This window comes from Selaginella moellendorffii, unplaced genomic scaffold, assembly GCF_000143415.4.
Source record: "Selaginella moellendorffii unplaced genomic scaffold, v1.0 SELMOscaffold_19, whole genome shotgun sequence".
Taxonomy (NCBI): Eukaryota; Viridiplantae; Streptophyta; class Lycopodiopsida; order Selaginellales; family Selaginellaceae; genus Selaginella; species Selaginella moellendorffii.
This window is the reverse complement of record NW_003314280.1, coordinates 1,173,053-1,190,185: the sequence shown is the minus strand read 5'-3', so window position 1 is coordinate 1,190,185 and position 17,133 is coordinate 1,173,053. Positions and strand designations below refer to the sequence as shown.

Sequence of the window (17,133 nt, the reverse complement as noted above, 5' to 3'; positions counted from 1 at the left end):
CAAGTGCAAATGTTGAGTGGCATGGATGCCATTTTCAGGGCTAGCAAGCCCCAAGTCCTGAATTGGACTTATGGAGGTTATGAATGAGACTCCTCTAAGTGGTCGAAGATGTGGTTAAATGACTAAAGTAGAATGGAAAATTTAGTCGCTTACAATTTGGTATCGAAGCTGTTCCTTAGTCCGACTTTTATTGGTGCTCAAGTATATCACCATTGATGTTGGCATCGGAAGGTCCTAGAAGTGGGCTTATCCTTGAGGAGTAGCATGTCAAGAGGACATGGCTCTCCACTCAAGTTCATGCGTGAACTTGGGCACAATATGGTGGATAGAAAAGGGCCAATAATGGAACGACTTTGGGATCTTGGGAACAGTATAAGGTTTCTTCAGAGAGCTGAGGATGTGATCCAAATGAGTGTTTGACGCAACAAACGGGCTAACGTAGTTGTGATAAACAACTATAGTTGGGATCACGGGAAAGATAAAGACTCCAAAGCAATAAAGGAGTCACAAGATTATCCTCATATAGTTGAGGTTGGTGCTCATGAATGTGAGACCAAAAGTAATGACTGTGGGAGGTCAAATATGGAAGAGGACTCAAGTCCTTGAAATGGTAGCCGGGGCTACCTTTAATAAATGCTGGAACAGCCTAAAGAGTTCGGGGGTGTACTTAAAGATGAGTTGGTATTCTCATCACATGAACAAGTAGTCCTAAGGGGCAAAGGTTGCCCCAGAGAACAAAATCAAGTGTCAGAGTAACACATGTGAAAATAGTCCTTGTGAGTGAGGATATGAATGCAAAAAGTGTATTCTAGTGAGCTAGTGCCCGACAAGTAGGACCTTACGGGTTTGTGAATTAACCAAGTCCAAAACTGCTGGATGACTCAAGTAGAGTCAAGGAATGGTCCTAAAAGACTGATGGAAGCATTTGGACTGAAGTGTGTGGTACCCCATGAAGGATAGGGGGGATCATAGGATCCAAGGATGAGAACAAAGGGTATCTCATCGATGACAAAATATGCCATGCTAAAGTCGTGGGAAGGGTGTTCCCAAAAGAAAACAACTTTGAAACAAAGTTGTGTGTGACCTCTATAGTGCAGTGCTAACAGATGGTTGGCATGAGAAAGAGTGGTATTGGTCTTGGCAAAGAAGTGTCATAGAGGTAGGCTCGTGAAGCCGATGGTGTGGAGACACCAAATGTGCCAAGGTGTGATACCTTGCCAAAGGAATCCCAATGGAAATGGGAATGGCATAGCCTAAGCTGCAGAGCATGCAGTTGGAGTGTGGTGACCCAGATAATGATGGAGGTGTGGAAGCACCAGCAATGAGTTGTAGGACTTGACAACTATGAGGCAACTAAGCAAGAGGTGCAAAATAATTCGTTAAACGGGTAGAAGGTAATTACCCAAGCCTTCTTAATGGCATAAGGAAGTTGGATATACCCTTACGGGGGATAAGTTGCTTATGTTGCGATATAGTAAGTCAATGTCATGAAAGGAAATACTCATTGTCAAGGAAGTCGTCATTGGGACACCTGAACACTCTAGAACACCAGGAGGTAGTGTTTGATGTCACGAGGGCAATAGATAAGGCCCAAGGGACTAAGTCCCTAGCGAATGATGGATAGAAGGTGTTATCCAAATGTCCAAGGTGGCAAAGACAAGAGAAGACTGTCTACTCGAATTGGACAAAGCCAAAAATGGAATTTTAGCAAGGCTAGCGATGGGCATGTAAAGGCCCATAAGCAACAATGTAATCTCAATATGTGGGATTATAGGGTGAGCATACTTCGATTGAGGAACCACTCCTTAGGCTATTAGGTAGGTTCATCCCTAAGAATACTTGCTAAGGCATGATAGAAAGTGCAAAGCTATCCTCCTGGTCTGGAGGAGAATGACCGAAGGAAAGGTGTGAAGCCAAAAGCAAGAAGTAAGGGGGTAGAACCGAACCATAGGAATCGAAGGGCATAACCAAGGTTGGTTATGCCAGCTGGGATTGGAGAATCAAGTGGGGGCTTGAGGGTGTTGCCACTAGCAACCGTGATGCCATGGAGAGTCTAAAATATGGAATTGTCCATGTTAGACTATATGGTAATTGGAAAGCTTGCAAAAAGGGAGGCCTTAGCAAGCTAAGGGACAGAGTTCCTTCAAGGTTCCCAAAGATGATTTTAGGTAGCTTAGTACCTAGAAAGGCCAAGCGTAAATGGTTCAAGGAACGCGCGAAACTAGAGTGGCGCAGCAGAAGCGTGGTCTTGAAGCTTGCCATGAGGCAAGGCTATCAAGGTTAGGGAAGTAGTTCCCGAGTGTTCAAAGAGAGGGCTTTGAACGAAAGTCGATAATCAAGGGCTTTCACGCTTATGCAGAAACCATGTTACAGTGGTCGGAGGATTTGCCAAAGCAAGATTGGCAAGTCAGGGGAACAAAGACCCTAGTTGAAGGTGATAACTTCAAAAAGGGTGGGCCATGGGGCCAAGTATGGAGGAGTCCATGCATGATCACAGACTTGTCAAGTGAGAGGACTTGGCAGTGTGGAGGAACTAGGTTCCTAAGCTGTGATCTATAGCACACTTTGAGTATAAGTTGGGGCACCGGCGTGGGGAGTCACGCCAGGCATCCTAGGTGATGCCGTCCGTAGATGCATATACGGAGGTTGGGTTCGAGTCCCGACCCTTTAGTGCTTGGGTTCGAGTCCCAACTCACTAGGGCATGGTGATTGTTTGAAATATGAGGACACTCATTTTTCTGTGGTCATGGACTCTCAGTGTGGAGACTGGTTTGGGCACACCGCCAAGCGAGGGATGCCTCGGAGTCGTGATGCACGATTAGATTGCTTAGTGTGGCTCAGCATATCTAACTTGAACACTTTGGTGCCAGTGGCACCAAAGACGCGGTGAATGAAATGGGGACACCCAGTCTCAGTTGCTATGGACCCTTGGCCGAAAGGGCTGGCTTGGGCGCACCATCAAGTGTGGGGGATGTCCCCAGGGTCGTAGTTAACAAGTTAAAGGTCTAGAAGACCTAATACCTATTGGCAAACCTGTTAAGGTGCCAAAGTGAGAGCACTAGGTGATCTTGTGGCTAAATAAGGACAAGGTCCTTGTTTGGGCTAAGGAATAAGGTTTCTAGTTCAAAGTGTTGATTTGAACTATTGATGATGGTGTGGCTTGGTCAAGGTGACCAAGTAGGAAAAGCACCTTAGGGAAATGAGCTATGTCATTGCGATGGCATAGTGTGTCCAAGGAAAGTAGTCTCTAAAAAGACCCATGGGAGGGTCACAAAGTTGGGCCGTGGATAGAACCCACAGCAGAAGATGTTAAAGAGACTTACTAAGGGTGAACACCCTAGTTTTGGCAAAGCAGAGCTTTTGCTATGGAATCAAAAGAATACCTCAAGAAGGGAGGTAGAGATTCGGTGTTGCTTGGTGCAACAATCAACGGATAGGAGCAAAAGATGAGTGGCCAAGAGAGGGCCGTGGAATCCCTTGGAAGGAATCCAAGTGACAAAGTTAGGCGAGGAACACTAATGTGTTGGACATTAACAAATTGCGGGAAAGGAAGTGTGTTTCTAAGGATGGATTCCAATTTGCTCCGATTTGGCGAAAGTGGAAGCTCCAAGGGAGGGAGCGGTAAAGTAGCCAAATGATAGAGCCATAGACAGCCTTAGCACAAAGTATGATAAATGGAACTTAGTGCCCAAGGTGGCACAAAATAAAAAAGAGGATGATGGTGCCCTCAAGTAAAGAACTTCCTAAGATGGGAAGTGGAGTTGCACAATAGGTGCAATGCAAGGTGTTGAAGACACTTAGGAAATTGACTTCCAGAAGTCAAAAAGTAAAAGTTCCAAGGTGCAAACGTTCAATAGATGGAAATTGAGACTACTCGAGAAGGAATAGTGGGATTGACTTAGAGAAGGGTCTCTAAGAGGTTTAGCAAGAACTAAACCAATAAAAGGAGAGAACCACTACATGTGGTCCAACTAGTCTCTAAGTTGGAGAGACTACCCTCCTTAGAGGATGGGCAAGGCATGGTGAGCCTTTGGTGTCAAACCATTGACGAATATGCAGAAGGCATGGTGAGCCTTCAATGTCAAACCATTGATGAATATGAAGAAGGCATGGTGAGCCTTCAATGTCAAACCATTGACAAATATTGGCTAGGTGCCAAGGATGGAAATGATAACATATGCGGGTGTTACTTAATAAAATGGTTTACCATTCAATAAGGACATCGAACTTCGTCTATGGGTGGTGGAGTTGTGAGACACAAAATCCCTAGGCCCCAAAGTGGAGCCAGAAAGGGTGCCATGTGGTAATGTCCGAAGCGAAAGCCAAACGATCGCAACACATTTGGACTAAAAGCTCTGACTTGGAAGGTCGAGAGCGGGAGTGGAACTCCCAACAAAGTGCTCAAGGAACGAGCACGAAGCGAGCAATAAGCAAGGCTCCAAAAAAGGACCCAAAAAAGACCAACACATGACACATGGAAGTGTCCGAGATGGAGTCCGAGGTAGACCCGAGTTGGAGTCTGAGATGGACCCGAAGTGGAGTCTGAGATGGAGTCCCGAAGATGGAGTCCGAGATGGACCCGAGATGGAGTCCGAGATGGACCCGAGATGGAGTCCGAGATGGAGTCCGAGATGGAACCGAGACCGGGACCGAGACCAGGACCGAGACCGGGACCGAGACTGGGACCGAGATCGAGACCGAGACCGAGTCCGAATCCGGGACTAAGACCGAGTCCGAGTCCGAGTCCGAGTCCAAATACTAATACAGGCAGTTGGGTGAAAGCCCAAAGCGATCGTCCCCCGGGGGGGGGGCTGCGGGGGGTTCCAAAAGTATAGTAGGGAGAGAGTGGGGGTTGGAGCCCAGCAGAGCCAGTTTGGCCAGGAAAGGCCAATTTGGCCCAGGAAGGCCAAACCCAGTGTTGGGTGATGAGCTGACCACTGGGAAGTCCAAGACTAGAGTGAACACGGACTGACAAGCGGGGTAGCTTGGTGAAGTGTTCAAGAGCCGGCTCTAGTTCCCCCGGGAGATCGACTGTCCAATGCTCCCAGTCCAAGTGTGGGTGGCACTACCTACTTGGATACCAGGCGTGGCTCAACGGAACCTCGCTCTAAGCCCATGGCTAGAACACCCAAGGGCGGAAGGCGGGGAGAGTACCTAGGTGGCTCGCGTAAGGCCACGGTGTTCCGAAATGTTGTCCCCAAAGGCTAAGATTGTGGAAAGGAAGAGGAGCAGTCCTCTGGGGTAGTGACCAAGGACACAGTTGTATGGTGAGGAAGTCCCAGAGGACCGTGGGACTTAGTGGTTGGGCCTGTGGGCCTCGATCCAGTGGCAGTGTTGGCAAACACGGCCAGGGGCAGAAAGGGACTTAGTGGGGACTGACAGAGGGATATTAGGGAAGGCTATTCCCCTTGTCGGTGGGCATCCTATGGATGCTAAGGAGTGGATCTGAGATGACCACTCACGGATGGTTTGCCTAGTCTTGGAGAGCCATATTGGACTACCAATGTGGCAAAGGTGATTGGGCGTGGCCTTAGCGTGACAAGCTGCCATGTCGGTGGTACCTTTGAGTGTCGGTCATGGGATTGGACACGTGGAGCACTTGGACCAAGTGCAAATGTTAAGTAGCATGGATGCCATTCTCAGGGCTAGCAAGCCCAAGTCCTGAATTGGACTTATGGAGGTTGTGAATGAGACTCCTCTAAGTGGTCGGAGGTGTGGTTAAGTGACTAAAGTAGAATGGAAAATTTAGTCACTTACACAATAATTGAAACACTTTATACAAAGGGATTAAGAAAAATTAACACCACTACAAATCCACCGATACCATCTCTTAATGTTCCTCCAAATCCTAGCTCATCCACAAGTGAACCCTTATTATCTTCTATCATTCTGAGAGGAGGGGATGATGTGAGGTCTAAATGTATAGCTACGATGCCATATATTAATCTTAGCATAGTGGGATTTTGATAACTGTTGGATTAGTTTTAATTTGGACGAGCTATGTATAAGCTAGGTTTTTTGGGCTAATTGATATGCATATTTCTATATTTCCTTCCATATTCTATGCACTTATATATTTAAATAAAAATATTGTCAGTCATTATTTTTATTTTATTTTATTTTATTTATTTTTTATATTCACTAATAAGTGCAAGGAATATAGAAAGAGAATATAAAAAATATGGATATCAATTAGTATATAATAGCAAATGGTCTAAATTAAAACCAATCTAACGGTTACCAAAATCCAACTATGCTAATATTAGTATACAGCATCATAGTTGTACATTTGGACCTCACATCATCCCCTCCTCTCAGAATAATAGAAGATCATCAGGGTTCTCTTGTGAATGGGTCGGGATCTAGAGAAACATTAGGAAGAGGCATCGATGGATTTATAGGTGGTGTCAATTGTTCCTGATCCCTTTTTATGAAGCATTTCAATTGTTGCACATACAAAATTTCTAGAGGATTGGCTTATTGAATCTTATGCCGAACCTCACAAACTTGCAGTCCAACTTGCCGCAACACCCAATACGGTCCTTTCCACTGAGCAAAAAGCCCTTTAGATAAACCATGTACTATAAGTTGGGGAAAATGGATTAACACCAAATCATTCATTTTGTACTCTTAAGGTGGACAATAATGGGAGTTGTAGCACTATTATTGTCCCACTTGTATGCAACTTAGGTGTTCAACAAACTCTGTTTGGACAAGTGGAAGAATGCTTGTTAAATATTAATCCCACAATTTAGCATTAGTAACCCGTGGCAACCACAAAGGTAAATCTAACTTTGTTGGTAGTATTGGATCATGATTATATAGAAGTTTATATTGTGAAGCACCAATAGAACTCTACATCCCTATGACATACGTATACATAAGAGATAGTAAATAACTATCCCAATCCGAACATTTAAAGTTCACATACTTTACGATCATCCCATTGAAAGTCCAAATGAGTTATTCTACCAAACCATCTGACTATAGATGATAAACACTTGTGAAAATGTGGTATATCCTCAACTGAGATAAACATAAAATACCTCAACCATAAATGGGGAATTATTATCCAAAAGAATCAACTCCAGATAGGAATGCTGGAACATCACTCGATTGAGAAGGAAGTATCCAACAACATTTATAGATGCATAAGCAAGAGCATTGACTTCCACCAAATGAGTCAAATAGTTAAAAACAATAATGATATAGTCATTGCTAGCAGTTGATCGTAAAAGAAGTCCCACAAATCAAAAACCACCAACTCAAATAGATAGAAAACTACAATTGACTCCAATTGTCCTTCTGTAGCACGAGGGGGTGGCACCAAATGCAGATACGCATATACCAGATAACATCACATCTTAAAAAGATGATCAACAAAAATAATCAAGATACTGCACCTTATATAAAAAGTATTGCATATCATTCACACACTTTGGAATATGAAACTTTAAAATAGCCACAAATTTGTTAGGATCAACTTGCAAACCCTTACAAAAAATATGGTACCTAGGATAAATTGTGTCTTTGAACCCAAACATGCACTTCAACCACTTTAACTTAAAACCAACTTCTCATAGTTGATCCAACATCTTATAAATCATTAAAAAGATGATCAACAAAACAATCAAAATATTGCAGCTTACCCAAAAAGTATTGCACATCATTCACACAATTCAGAGTAGTAAACCTTAAAATAGCCACAAATTTTTTAGAAACAACTTGCAAACCCTTATGAGAAATATGGTATCCAAAATAAATTGTGTCCTTAGACCCAAATACGGAATTCAACTACTTTATCTTTAAACCAACTTTCTATATTTAATTTAACATTTTGTGAACATCACAGATATGTTCCTCCCACATTCCCTCCGAGTGGATCAAGACATTATCGATGAAGTCAACAATCACCTTTAGCATATCCAAAGAATCTAGTCCATCATCTGTTGGAAAGTTACTGGAGCATTATTCAAACTAAGCAGCATCACTAAGAACTCATATAAACTAAACAATGTACAAAAAATAGTCTTAGGAATATTTTCTTTGGCAATTGATACTTGCCAATACCTGAAAGCAAGATCTAACTTGGTAAATGATGACTTCTCCCTAGATAATCCAAGAGATCAATAGTGTGAGGAAGAGGGTATATATCGAGGATTGTCACTTTGTTTAATGGACAATAATTGATGCAAAAACGAATGCTCCCATCAAGTTATGTCATAAGATGAGATTCATATGTCTAAGGATGCCACAAATTTTGAATAACACCGTTTTCCAACATTTCTTTAATATTTGAATATAATATCTTGATTTCTTTAGGTGACTGACGATGAATTGGAACCTTGATTGGACGAGCATCTGTAATTAGAAATAAAATTATGTGTAACAATCTTAGCCCTAGATGACAAGTCAAATTCAAAGAGATCAGCATACTCTATCATAACTTGGTTAACCGCTACAATACAAAAACCATCAGAGGGATTGGAAGAGGGAAGAGAGGAATAAAACGGAAATATAGAAAGAAATAATAGGGAAACAAAAGTGATGGAAGCAGAGGTAGAAGTAAAAAGACGAAGAAGTACAAAAGTGAGAGGAATGGAAGAAATATAAAGAAGTATGAGACAAGAGGGAGAAACCTCAAAGTCATATTTGGCATAATTGCACCGCAACCAATCTATACCAAAGATGAAGTCAAAAACTTGACTCATCACCACTTGCAAGAACTACAACTTAAGCTCAAGATTTTTCACATGCACAACTAAGTCCTCTTCCCATATACATGTGTGTGTACAGCTGTTGCCATAAAGAATAAAAACTGGCTCTACCACATGACATAAATGTAAATGATAATGTGTAGCAATAAGCTGAGCAATAAAAGATAAACTCAAATCTATATTAACCAACACGGAGAAATTAATAAAAGATCTTTTGTTATAAAAATGAGTTTGGAAAGTAAACACTGAATAAACTAATGTTGAGTGAACCCCTTGATGATACTCCCAAAAGAAAGATAGAGGGATCACTAACTTATTTGCACAAAGTCCCTCTATTACTTGTGTAATTCCTTGTTTCCCATATGCATCTCAGTGTCTAGACCTTTCACTACAGTATTACAAATAGAATGTTGTTGATGCCAAGGTCTCCACTTAGAAAATGGAGGTTGCTAATTCGAAAAATGCCGACAACACTTATAAGTGTGATTAACTTCATTATATGCCCAGCAATGGACATCACAGCCACGACTATATCCTCGTCTTAGCCTTTAAATATGGGCAATACCAGCATCAACCTCTATTAGAACAGGACCATTTCCCATAAGCAATGGAGTTAAAGGACATGTAGTGAAAAATGGAAAATGCAATATCTCACAATGTTGTGCCAAACAAAGAGTATCATCAAGGATAGTTAGAGTAAGTGTATATACAAGTCTTACTAAATCTTGACGAAATGCTGGCTACAACATTCCCAACTTGATTCACTCTGACATATTTGGCTCCACACGAAGCAAAAAGCTTAAAAAACAAATGCCAAATTGCATTACCAATTCAGATGGCCCTTAACAAAAATGATGCAATTGTTAAAAGGCATCATCAAAATTGTCAATATGTCCAAATATGTGTTTGAAAACATCCAAAAAAATATTCCAATCCTTACAAATGGTTGCACTTAAAGTATTGTACCACTACAATGCCATCCCTTAGAGACACATGAGAAACTCAAGTAAACATTAAGTATCATCCCAAAAATGATATGTGGCAATCATCGTAAAGTGATTGAAGCAATGGTATACATCATCCCTAGGATTCCCACGAAAAAACTTCAGTGAATACGAGGATTGGTAGTAAGTGCGTTGTGAATACTACTATCAATTGAGTTTGATTATTTAATTGCAACCACATAACATTGAGCAATTGCACCAATTGCTACTCTAGAGTTAAAAGAGGAGGAGGCTACTATTCTACTATGAAGATGAATGAAAAGAAATAAGTAAAAAATAAAAAGTTAGAGAAAAGCTAGAAGAAAATAGAGATTTAGACAATACAAAAAGTTAGATCTAAACCAAAATTCCCAAATACCAACAAAGTTGCCTCTCAACGTTACTTCTATGTGAGTATATGAAATATGGAAAAAAAAATTACAAAAAATGTGCATATCAATTAACCCAAAAACCCTTGTTTATATATAGAAGCAAGTGGTTTAGATTGAAACCAATCTAACAACTACTAAAATCCCACTATACTAATATTAGTATATGGTATCATAGCTGTACATTTGACCTCATAACTAATTTTTAAAGAGTATTAGTTTTTATTTTAAGTTCATTTAAATAAAGTAAAAATAATATAAATATAAACTTACTTTAATTTTTTAATTTTGATTTACATGTTTTTTGCTTTGAGTAATTTTTTATATTAATTTTAATAAATTAAATTTTTTTTAAATATCAGAGCAAAGTGCATCATTTAAAATATTTGGATTTTTATTACCTTTTAATTAGAATATGCTTAAGAAATTTGGTTTCTCATGCAGATATCTACTGCATCCATACAAAAGTATATATGTATTTGGATATGCCGCAGGGGGAAGAGAAAGAGAGGATTGCGTGCTGGGATTGTTGGTTTTTGCGCTTTGTTAGGGTTTGTAGCTGCGGCTAGGGCGTTCCATGCTAGATCTACAGGTATGTGCCGCAGCGATCTAGGCTCGTCTTTAGGAATGCCAGCGATCTCCCCAGACTGCGGCGCCCGCCCGGCGCCCAGCTTGCTCTAGTTGCTAGGGGTTTCGGTCGGGCAGAGGGATGGGGCCTCTCTGTTCGCCGTGAAACCGGCTTCTTCCACCAGGGGAAAGGAAAATGAAGATCTATTGCCGGAGATCAGAGCAGATCATCGTGGTCGTCGTGTTTGCGGGATTAATTGGAGTTGTTCTCGCATTGGCTCTGGACGATTTTCCTGTTCCTAGACAAGGTAAAGTATAGTGATTTCTTCCTTGTCGCTTTTTTTTTTTTTTTTTTTTTGTGCTTGAAGTGGCTAAGTGTCACGCTTGCTGTTTTCTTCTAGATCATACGCGCAGGTGGCTGCTCCAAGGTGTCAATGACACGGGCTTCTCAACGAACGCGCCGTCTGTGTCACCCACCTTGGCTGCTCCACCCGGAAAGTCGCCCTCTCCTGGTATGCATTCTTCTTTCTTTTTCTCATCTTTTTTGCCGACACTTTTTAGTGTCATCCAGGCTGCTGTATGGACAATATGATGAACAGACCCGGTGGCGAGACTTGCTCCTGTGTCTATCCGATAGAGATCGGGCTACTTCTCGACAATGTGTCGTCCAACTTCATTAACTCCACCGTCGCCTTCCAGCACCAGCTCGCGTCCCAGCTCAAGCTCCAAGACCCGCAAGTGGTGATTACAGCATTCTATTATATTAGTACCAGTGAGCTCAATATGTCCATTTATCTAGGCCCCCTGGTCGGTGTTAGTTTCTCATCCGAAGAGGCTACAAGCGTCAAGGCTTCTTTGGATGCTCACAAGGTTCGTTTCAACTCTTCTCTTGTGGGAAACTACACGCTTCTTCGTTTCAACCTTTTTGGCCCGGAACCTGGTAAGCTTGACGTGCTCTTTTGTGCATTAACTTATCGCCGTGTATTTGTTTTGTACGTGCAGTGTCTCCATCGCCCTCACCAGTTTTCGCACCTTCCCCATCAAGAAATCAGCCTCTATCGACGCCCACCAACAACCAATCCTCCGCTTCTGAAAGGCCCAAAGGGAAGGTTCGGCTGGGAATTATACTAGGAGTTGGTATTGCAATAGTGGCTTTGCTTTGCCTTTCTATACTATTCATTCGTAAACTGGCTCCTGGAAACAAAGAATCTGAAGAGAAGGCAAGCTTGACCAAGTCAGGTTGGTTCTCTAAACGAATAGTTCTGCAATTTTTAATTTTCTTTCATGCAGGTCACACGTCCTCTTTTACTAAAGCATCGGACCCTCCTCAAATGCTCTCTTTGTTAACTCGTCCAACAAGCACGCGAATATTTTCCTACGAGGATCTCAAAGAAGCAACGAATGGCTTTGATCCGGCTAACTTGTTAGGCGAAGGCGGCTTTGGACGTGTGTACCGAGGGAACTTGAAAGATGGAATGGCAGTAGCGATCAAAAGGCTCAGCAGCGGTGGTCATCAAGGCGATAAAGAGTTTTTGGTGGAGGTGGAAATGCTAAGCAGATTACACCATAGACATCTCGTGAAGCTTGTCGGGTTTTTCAGTAGCCGGGATTCCTCACAGCATCTTCTCTGCTACGAACTTGTTCCTAATGGAAGTTTGGAGTCGTGGCTTCACGGTATGGATTTCGTGCTTGCAAGATCTATATTGTGCTAACATTACTCTCAGGACGACTTGGTGCAAACAACCCGCTAGACTGGGATACACGAATGAAAATCGCAATCGGTGCAGCGAGAGGGCTGGCGTATCTACATGAAGACTGTCAACCTTGCGTTATTCACAGGGATTTCAAGGCTTCAAACATATTATTGGAAGACAACTTCCAAGCGAAAGTTGCCGATTTTGGTCTTGCCAAGCAGGCTCCGGAAGGACAAACAAGCTACGTCTCGACCCGGGTCATGGGAACTTTTGGGTAGGAATCTCTTTTTCGTATTCGCTACTACTGATGTTTCTTTGCACAGATATGTTGCTCCAGAGTACGCGATGACTGGACACTTACTTGTGAAAAGCGACGTCTACAGCTATGGCGTAGTCTTGCTTGAGTTGCTCTCCGGGAGAAAGCCCGTGGACATGGCACAGCCTACCGGCCAAGAGAATCTAGTCACCTGGGTAAGAAAGTGCATGGTTTTCGCTTTTACTTTTAGTGCTAACGATCATTCTCAGGCACGGCCTGTGCTCAAGGATGTCGATCGCATCTACGAGCTCGCAGATCCCCGACTAAACGGCCAGTACCCGCGGGAGGACTTCGCACAAGTTGCTGCGGTAGCTGCTGCTTGCGTCGCCCCGGAAGCGAACCAGAGACCAACGATGGGCGAAGTGGTCCAGTCTCTCAAGATGGTGCAGCACAGCAACGAGTACACGCACAGCGGCGAGAGGGAAAACATGACGGTGGAGACCCCGGTGTCCCCGAGCATGTCGGACGGGACGTTTGCGACGAGCTGGAACAACCACAACACCCGGCAGACGTCGGCAACGTTTGAGTCGGATGGTACGTCGTCCTTCTTCTCCTCGGGCCCCTTCTCAGGCTTGGCAGCGCTGGACGAAGGCGAAGACGCGCAGCGCGGGCCGACCATGTCCGAGGATCTCCTCGAGGGAAGGTGATATGGATTGGTTTGTATGTAACTAATGCCATTCCTGAGAATAACAGTGGTCGAACTGATGGAAGCACAGTCTTCTCGGATTTTTCTAGAGACCTTGAGAACGAGTTATTACAGAGATTCTTCTTCCAAAGAGTGGGAGCTTTGCTTTGTCGTGGGATCTACGCTTGACGTTCCTGGCAGGGATTCGAGAACTATGGACTGGGTCGCAGAGAGGAGAAGAGAACACGGGGAAAAGAGTCAAGAAAAGACTGTAGGTTGTCGTCACTATGAGAGTGATCAATCGAGACAACCCACTCGATCGGTCAGGAGAAGCTTTCAATTGCCCTGTGGTCCATCCTCTTCTCCATGGATGGGGATCCACACTCGCGTGGACTTGGCAGCACGCTCGCGCGATTTAAACACCATTTTTTCCCCGGCATTGACGATCATCGCAGCGGAGATCATGGCGAGCTCCAGTCCCCTGTTTTTCAAGAGGATTTGCTTGAGGAGCCAGGCGACGAGGAAGGCGATCAACAAACTCAAGATCACGGTGGTGTGCGGGGTCCTGACGATCCTGGTGCTGCGAGGATCGATCGGAGCGGGCGAATTCGGCACGCCTCAGAAGGATTTCCACGAAATCCAGAGGCGCGTTCTCCGCGGTTTGGATCACTCTAGTCGAGCAATTCGCGGTGATCAATCGATCATTCCGTCGCTCCCTGGTGTGGATCACTCTATAATAGCTTCCCAATCGATCGAGGCAAAGATCGAGCAGCATCCTTACAGATTGGGTCCAAAGATCAGCGACTGGGACGAGCAGAGGTCCAAATCGATCCAATCGCGGCCCACAAAGCTCCTCATGGTCACTGGATCGCAGCCCAATCCCTGCGACAACCCCACCGGCGACAATTTCCTGCTGCGATCGCTCAAGAACAAGATGGACTACGCACGGCTCCACGAAATCGAGGTGTTCTACAACACCGCCACCATGGACGACCAGCTCACGGGGTTTTGGGCCAAGCTGCCGGTTCTCCGCCGTCTGATGCTCGCGCGCCCGGAGATCGAATGGCTGTGGTGGCTCGACAGCGATGCCGTCGTCACAGACATGGCCTTCGAGATACCCCTGGCCAAGTACGCTGGCCACAATCTTGTGCTGCACGGATGGGCCTCTGAGGTGTACGTCACGGGCAGCTGGTTGGGCCTAAACACGGGCAGCTTTTTCATCCGGAATTGCCAGTGGTCGCTCGACCTTCTGAACGCTTGGGCGCCAATGGGGCCAAAAGGGACGGTCAGGATCAAGGCCGGTGAAATTCTGTCCCAGAATCTCCGGAATCGTCCGGTCTTTGAGGCCGACGATCAGTCCGCCCTCGTCTTTCTGCTCCGGAATAACCAGCAGATGTGGGGAGAGCGCGTGTTCTTGGAGAACTCGTATTACTTGCATGGCTACTGGGTGGCGCTGGTGGATCGATACGAGGAGATCATGGAGAAGAACCAGCCCGGGCCTGGAGACGAGCGCTGGCCCTTTGTGACGCATTTTGTGGGATGCAAGCCGTGCGGGAAGGATCCGGCGTACCCCGAAGAGAAATGCCGGGTGGGAATGGAGAGAGCTCTAAACTTCGGTGATAATCAGGTGCTCGCGAGGTATGGGCTCCGTCACAAACATCTCGGGACAACGGAGACGGTCAATCTCGATAGTTCCTGATACAAAAATCTAAGTTTTAAGGGTTCTAAGGGCAAATCATCCATGGACAAGGGCACTGCACGAGCCACAGGCATGATTTGCGCCATGCTACACGAGGTAAGAGAGCAAGATCCATCGCTGCAAAAGGATGTTGGAGATCATCTCTCACTGCCGGAGCCAAACGCCCAAGATCAGACTGGAGACAATCAAAGTGCGATTGGAAAGGAGGCGCTGGTAATCTGGGCTTTGGACAAGGCTATGCCTGCGTGGAAATCGAGCTTGCCTCTGGATGTCTATACGAGAGTCTGGCTTGGGTTAAGGTGGTTCCTTGGGATGCATAGGCACAAGCAAGCTGTGACAACCCTTCTCAAGCATCACTATTAAAATTCCATCTGATCATTTCGCTCTCAGCTGATTGAGTTTGAGCATGTGAAAGACAAAGCAAGCTTCTGGGTTTTTGACGTAGGTAGTATTTTCTGTTGAGAACTCCATGGCGATGGCCGCATCGTTCCATCCAGCGAAGATTTGCAGGAAAGAGACGCATTCACGGCTGCTCTGCGAAACTGCGGAGAGCACAGATCTCTGCGATCAAACGTCTTCGATCCGTCATAACTCTCCGGATTGCTAGTCCAAGGGAGGATCACTGGGGAATCTTTGATGGAGAGATGTGGTGAGCTGTCTCGGGTTACTATCACAGGATGGAGACCAAGAAGCTGTCGACACCTCTTCCAGAGAATGCTGGACCATCCACGTTGCAACTCGTGGAATTCGTGGCTGCTGAAACCAAGAAAATTTACTCACTTGCAACTCCAAAGACAGCAATTGAGATTCAAGCGTGCATTGCAACCGCCTCATCACCGGACAATGGAACCTTTTGGAAGCCTTAACAATCAGTTTAATGGTTTATAGCAGGTTGGAGATGAGCAAATGCCCGGGAATACTTTGTAGTCGTTTGCTTTACACGCAAAAGGTCGCAAGTGCGAAACTCGCTGGAACCAACAAATTCTCTTTGCCTTTTGGGAAATGCTGGAGAGCCTTTGTGTTAGAGTTGGATCATGGTTTTTGATGACTCACATTTTCTCAAAATCTCTGCATTGATGGTTTTAATGAAGAAGTTTTGATTATTTGGGGCATTCTAGAGCTGGAAAAAAGTTTGGTCAATTCCACAGAATGGCACTTTCGGATGCATGGCACAAGATGCCACCGTACAGAAAAAATGAGCATATGCTGGTGTCTTTGTGGACGGGATGGGGAAGAACATTGGCTTGATGCATCTTTGCTCTCAAATGGAACAGAGAAATCGAAATACCTTCTGGAAAGCTTGACAAGAAACTTGCGTCTCAAAGAATAATCAAAACGTTAGAAAATATGAGTCATCACATGATCTTATACCAGCAAAAACAAAAACGTTAAGTTGATGTGGTTTCTAGAAAACCTGAATCGTGCTTAAAGGAAAACTTGTTCAGATTACTATTAAGATGGTTGAGATTGCTTCAGCAAAGAAAAGGAAAATATCTGACGACGAGGACGACAGTGAAGTAGAAGCTAAGCTTATAAAATAGATAGACTTTCTGAAGAGGTAAATTGAAATCGTTTCCAGGAAATGAAGTAATATTGTTTCCAGAACACTGAGAAAACGCCTGACTAGGCAGAAGAGCAAACACTTGCTCTTAGGCCTGCTCCTAGCAAAACACGAAAGGCGAAGGTACTGACAGAATTTGTTTAGAAGATCATGCTTTTGTTTTCTAGGGACTGGGCAAGGCGGGTTTAACCATAGCCGCAAAAGAAGATCCTGAGGTGTCCACCAAATCAAGCCACAAAAGAGTCTCATCAATGGCAGGGGCTTTTCATGGAGGTAGTGTCACATACTGTTTGTTGGTTTTTTTTTTTTTTTTTTTGTTTCCTGACAAGTGCAATGCAGGTGGAGGAAGGGATGCCATCTAACAATAAGATGGACCTTGGGCAAGAGGCGAAACTTAACCGCACGGTGGTCACCAAGGCATTCAAGTTCGAACGCATGCTGAAGAACATATTTCCAGTCAAAGCTTATGGCGAAGAAAATGACAGACCTCGCGTATCGTTGCGGGATTTATTGAGCTAAACCAGAGATATGCGTTAATTAAGTATATTGCATGCTGTTTATGCTAATCGAGTAGTGCAGTGC

At 44.2% G+C, this 17,133-nt stretch overlaps 2 protein-coding genes across 2 annotated transcripts; both read left to right on the top strand.

Moving 5' to 3' along the window:
• The first annotated feature begins 10,579 nt into the window (after positions 1-10,579).
• LOC9651335 (receptor-like cytoplasmic kinase 185) lies at positions 10,580-13,379 on the top strand. The gene is made up of 8 exons (XM_024677203.1): positions 10,580-10,964; positions 11,058-11,168; positions 11,228-11,596; positions 11,659-11,895; positions 11,947-12,330; positions 12,381-12,624; positions 12,674-12,821; positions 12,876-13,379. The coding sequence occupies exons 1-8, from the start codon at positions 10,853-10,855 to the stop codon at positions 13,311-13,313; spliced, it is 2,043 nt and encodes a 680-aa protein (XP_024532971.1). The 5' UTR covers positions 10,580-10,852; the 3' UTR covers positions 13,314-13,379.
• LOC9650828 (probable xyloglucan 6-xylosyltransferase 1) lies at positions 13,317-15,379 on the top strand. Its single transcript, XM_002972470.2, has 2 exons — positions 13,317-13,444; positions 13,493-15,379. Exons 1-2 carry the CDS (start codon positions 13,338-13,340, stop codon positions 14,988-14,990), a joined length of 1,605 nt encoding a protein of 534 aa, XP_002972516.2. The 5' UTR covers positions 13,317-13,337; the 3' UTR covers positions 14,991-15,379.
• The last annotated feature ends 1,754 nt before the right edge of the window (positions 15,380-17,133 follow it).

What these genes read in the sequence shown, in the direction of transcription:
- LOC9650828 (XM_002972470.2), top strand. Translation starts at nt 13,338, where the DNA reads ATGCCATTCCTGAGAATAACAGTGGTCGAACTGATGGAAGCACAGTCT. An exon ending in AGAGATTCTTCTTCCAAAGA is followed by an intron (nt 13,445 to 13,492) that starts GTGGGAGCTTTG and finishes CGTTCCTGGCAG; the next exon opens with GGATTCGAGAACTATGGACT.
- LOC9651335 (XM_024677203.1), top strand. Translation starts at nt 10,853, where the DNA reads ATGAAGATCTATTGCCGGAGATCAGAGCAGATCATCGTGGTCGTCGTG. An exon ending in CGGAAAGTCGCCCTCTCCTG is followed by an intron (nt 11,169 to 11,227) that starts GTATGCATTCTT and finishes AGTGTCATCCAG; the next exon opens with GCTGCTGTATGGACAATATG. An exon ending in AAGAGAATCTAGTCACCTGG is followed by an intron (nt 12,822 to 12,875) that starts GTAAGAAAGTGC and finishes GATCATTCTCAG; the next exon opens with GCACGGCCTGTGCTCAAGGA.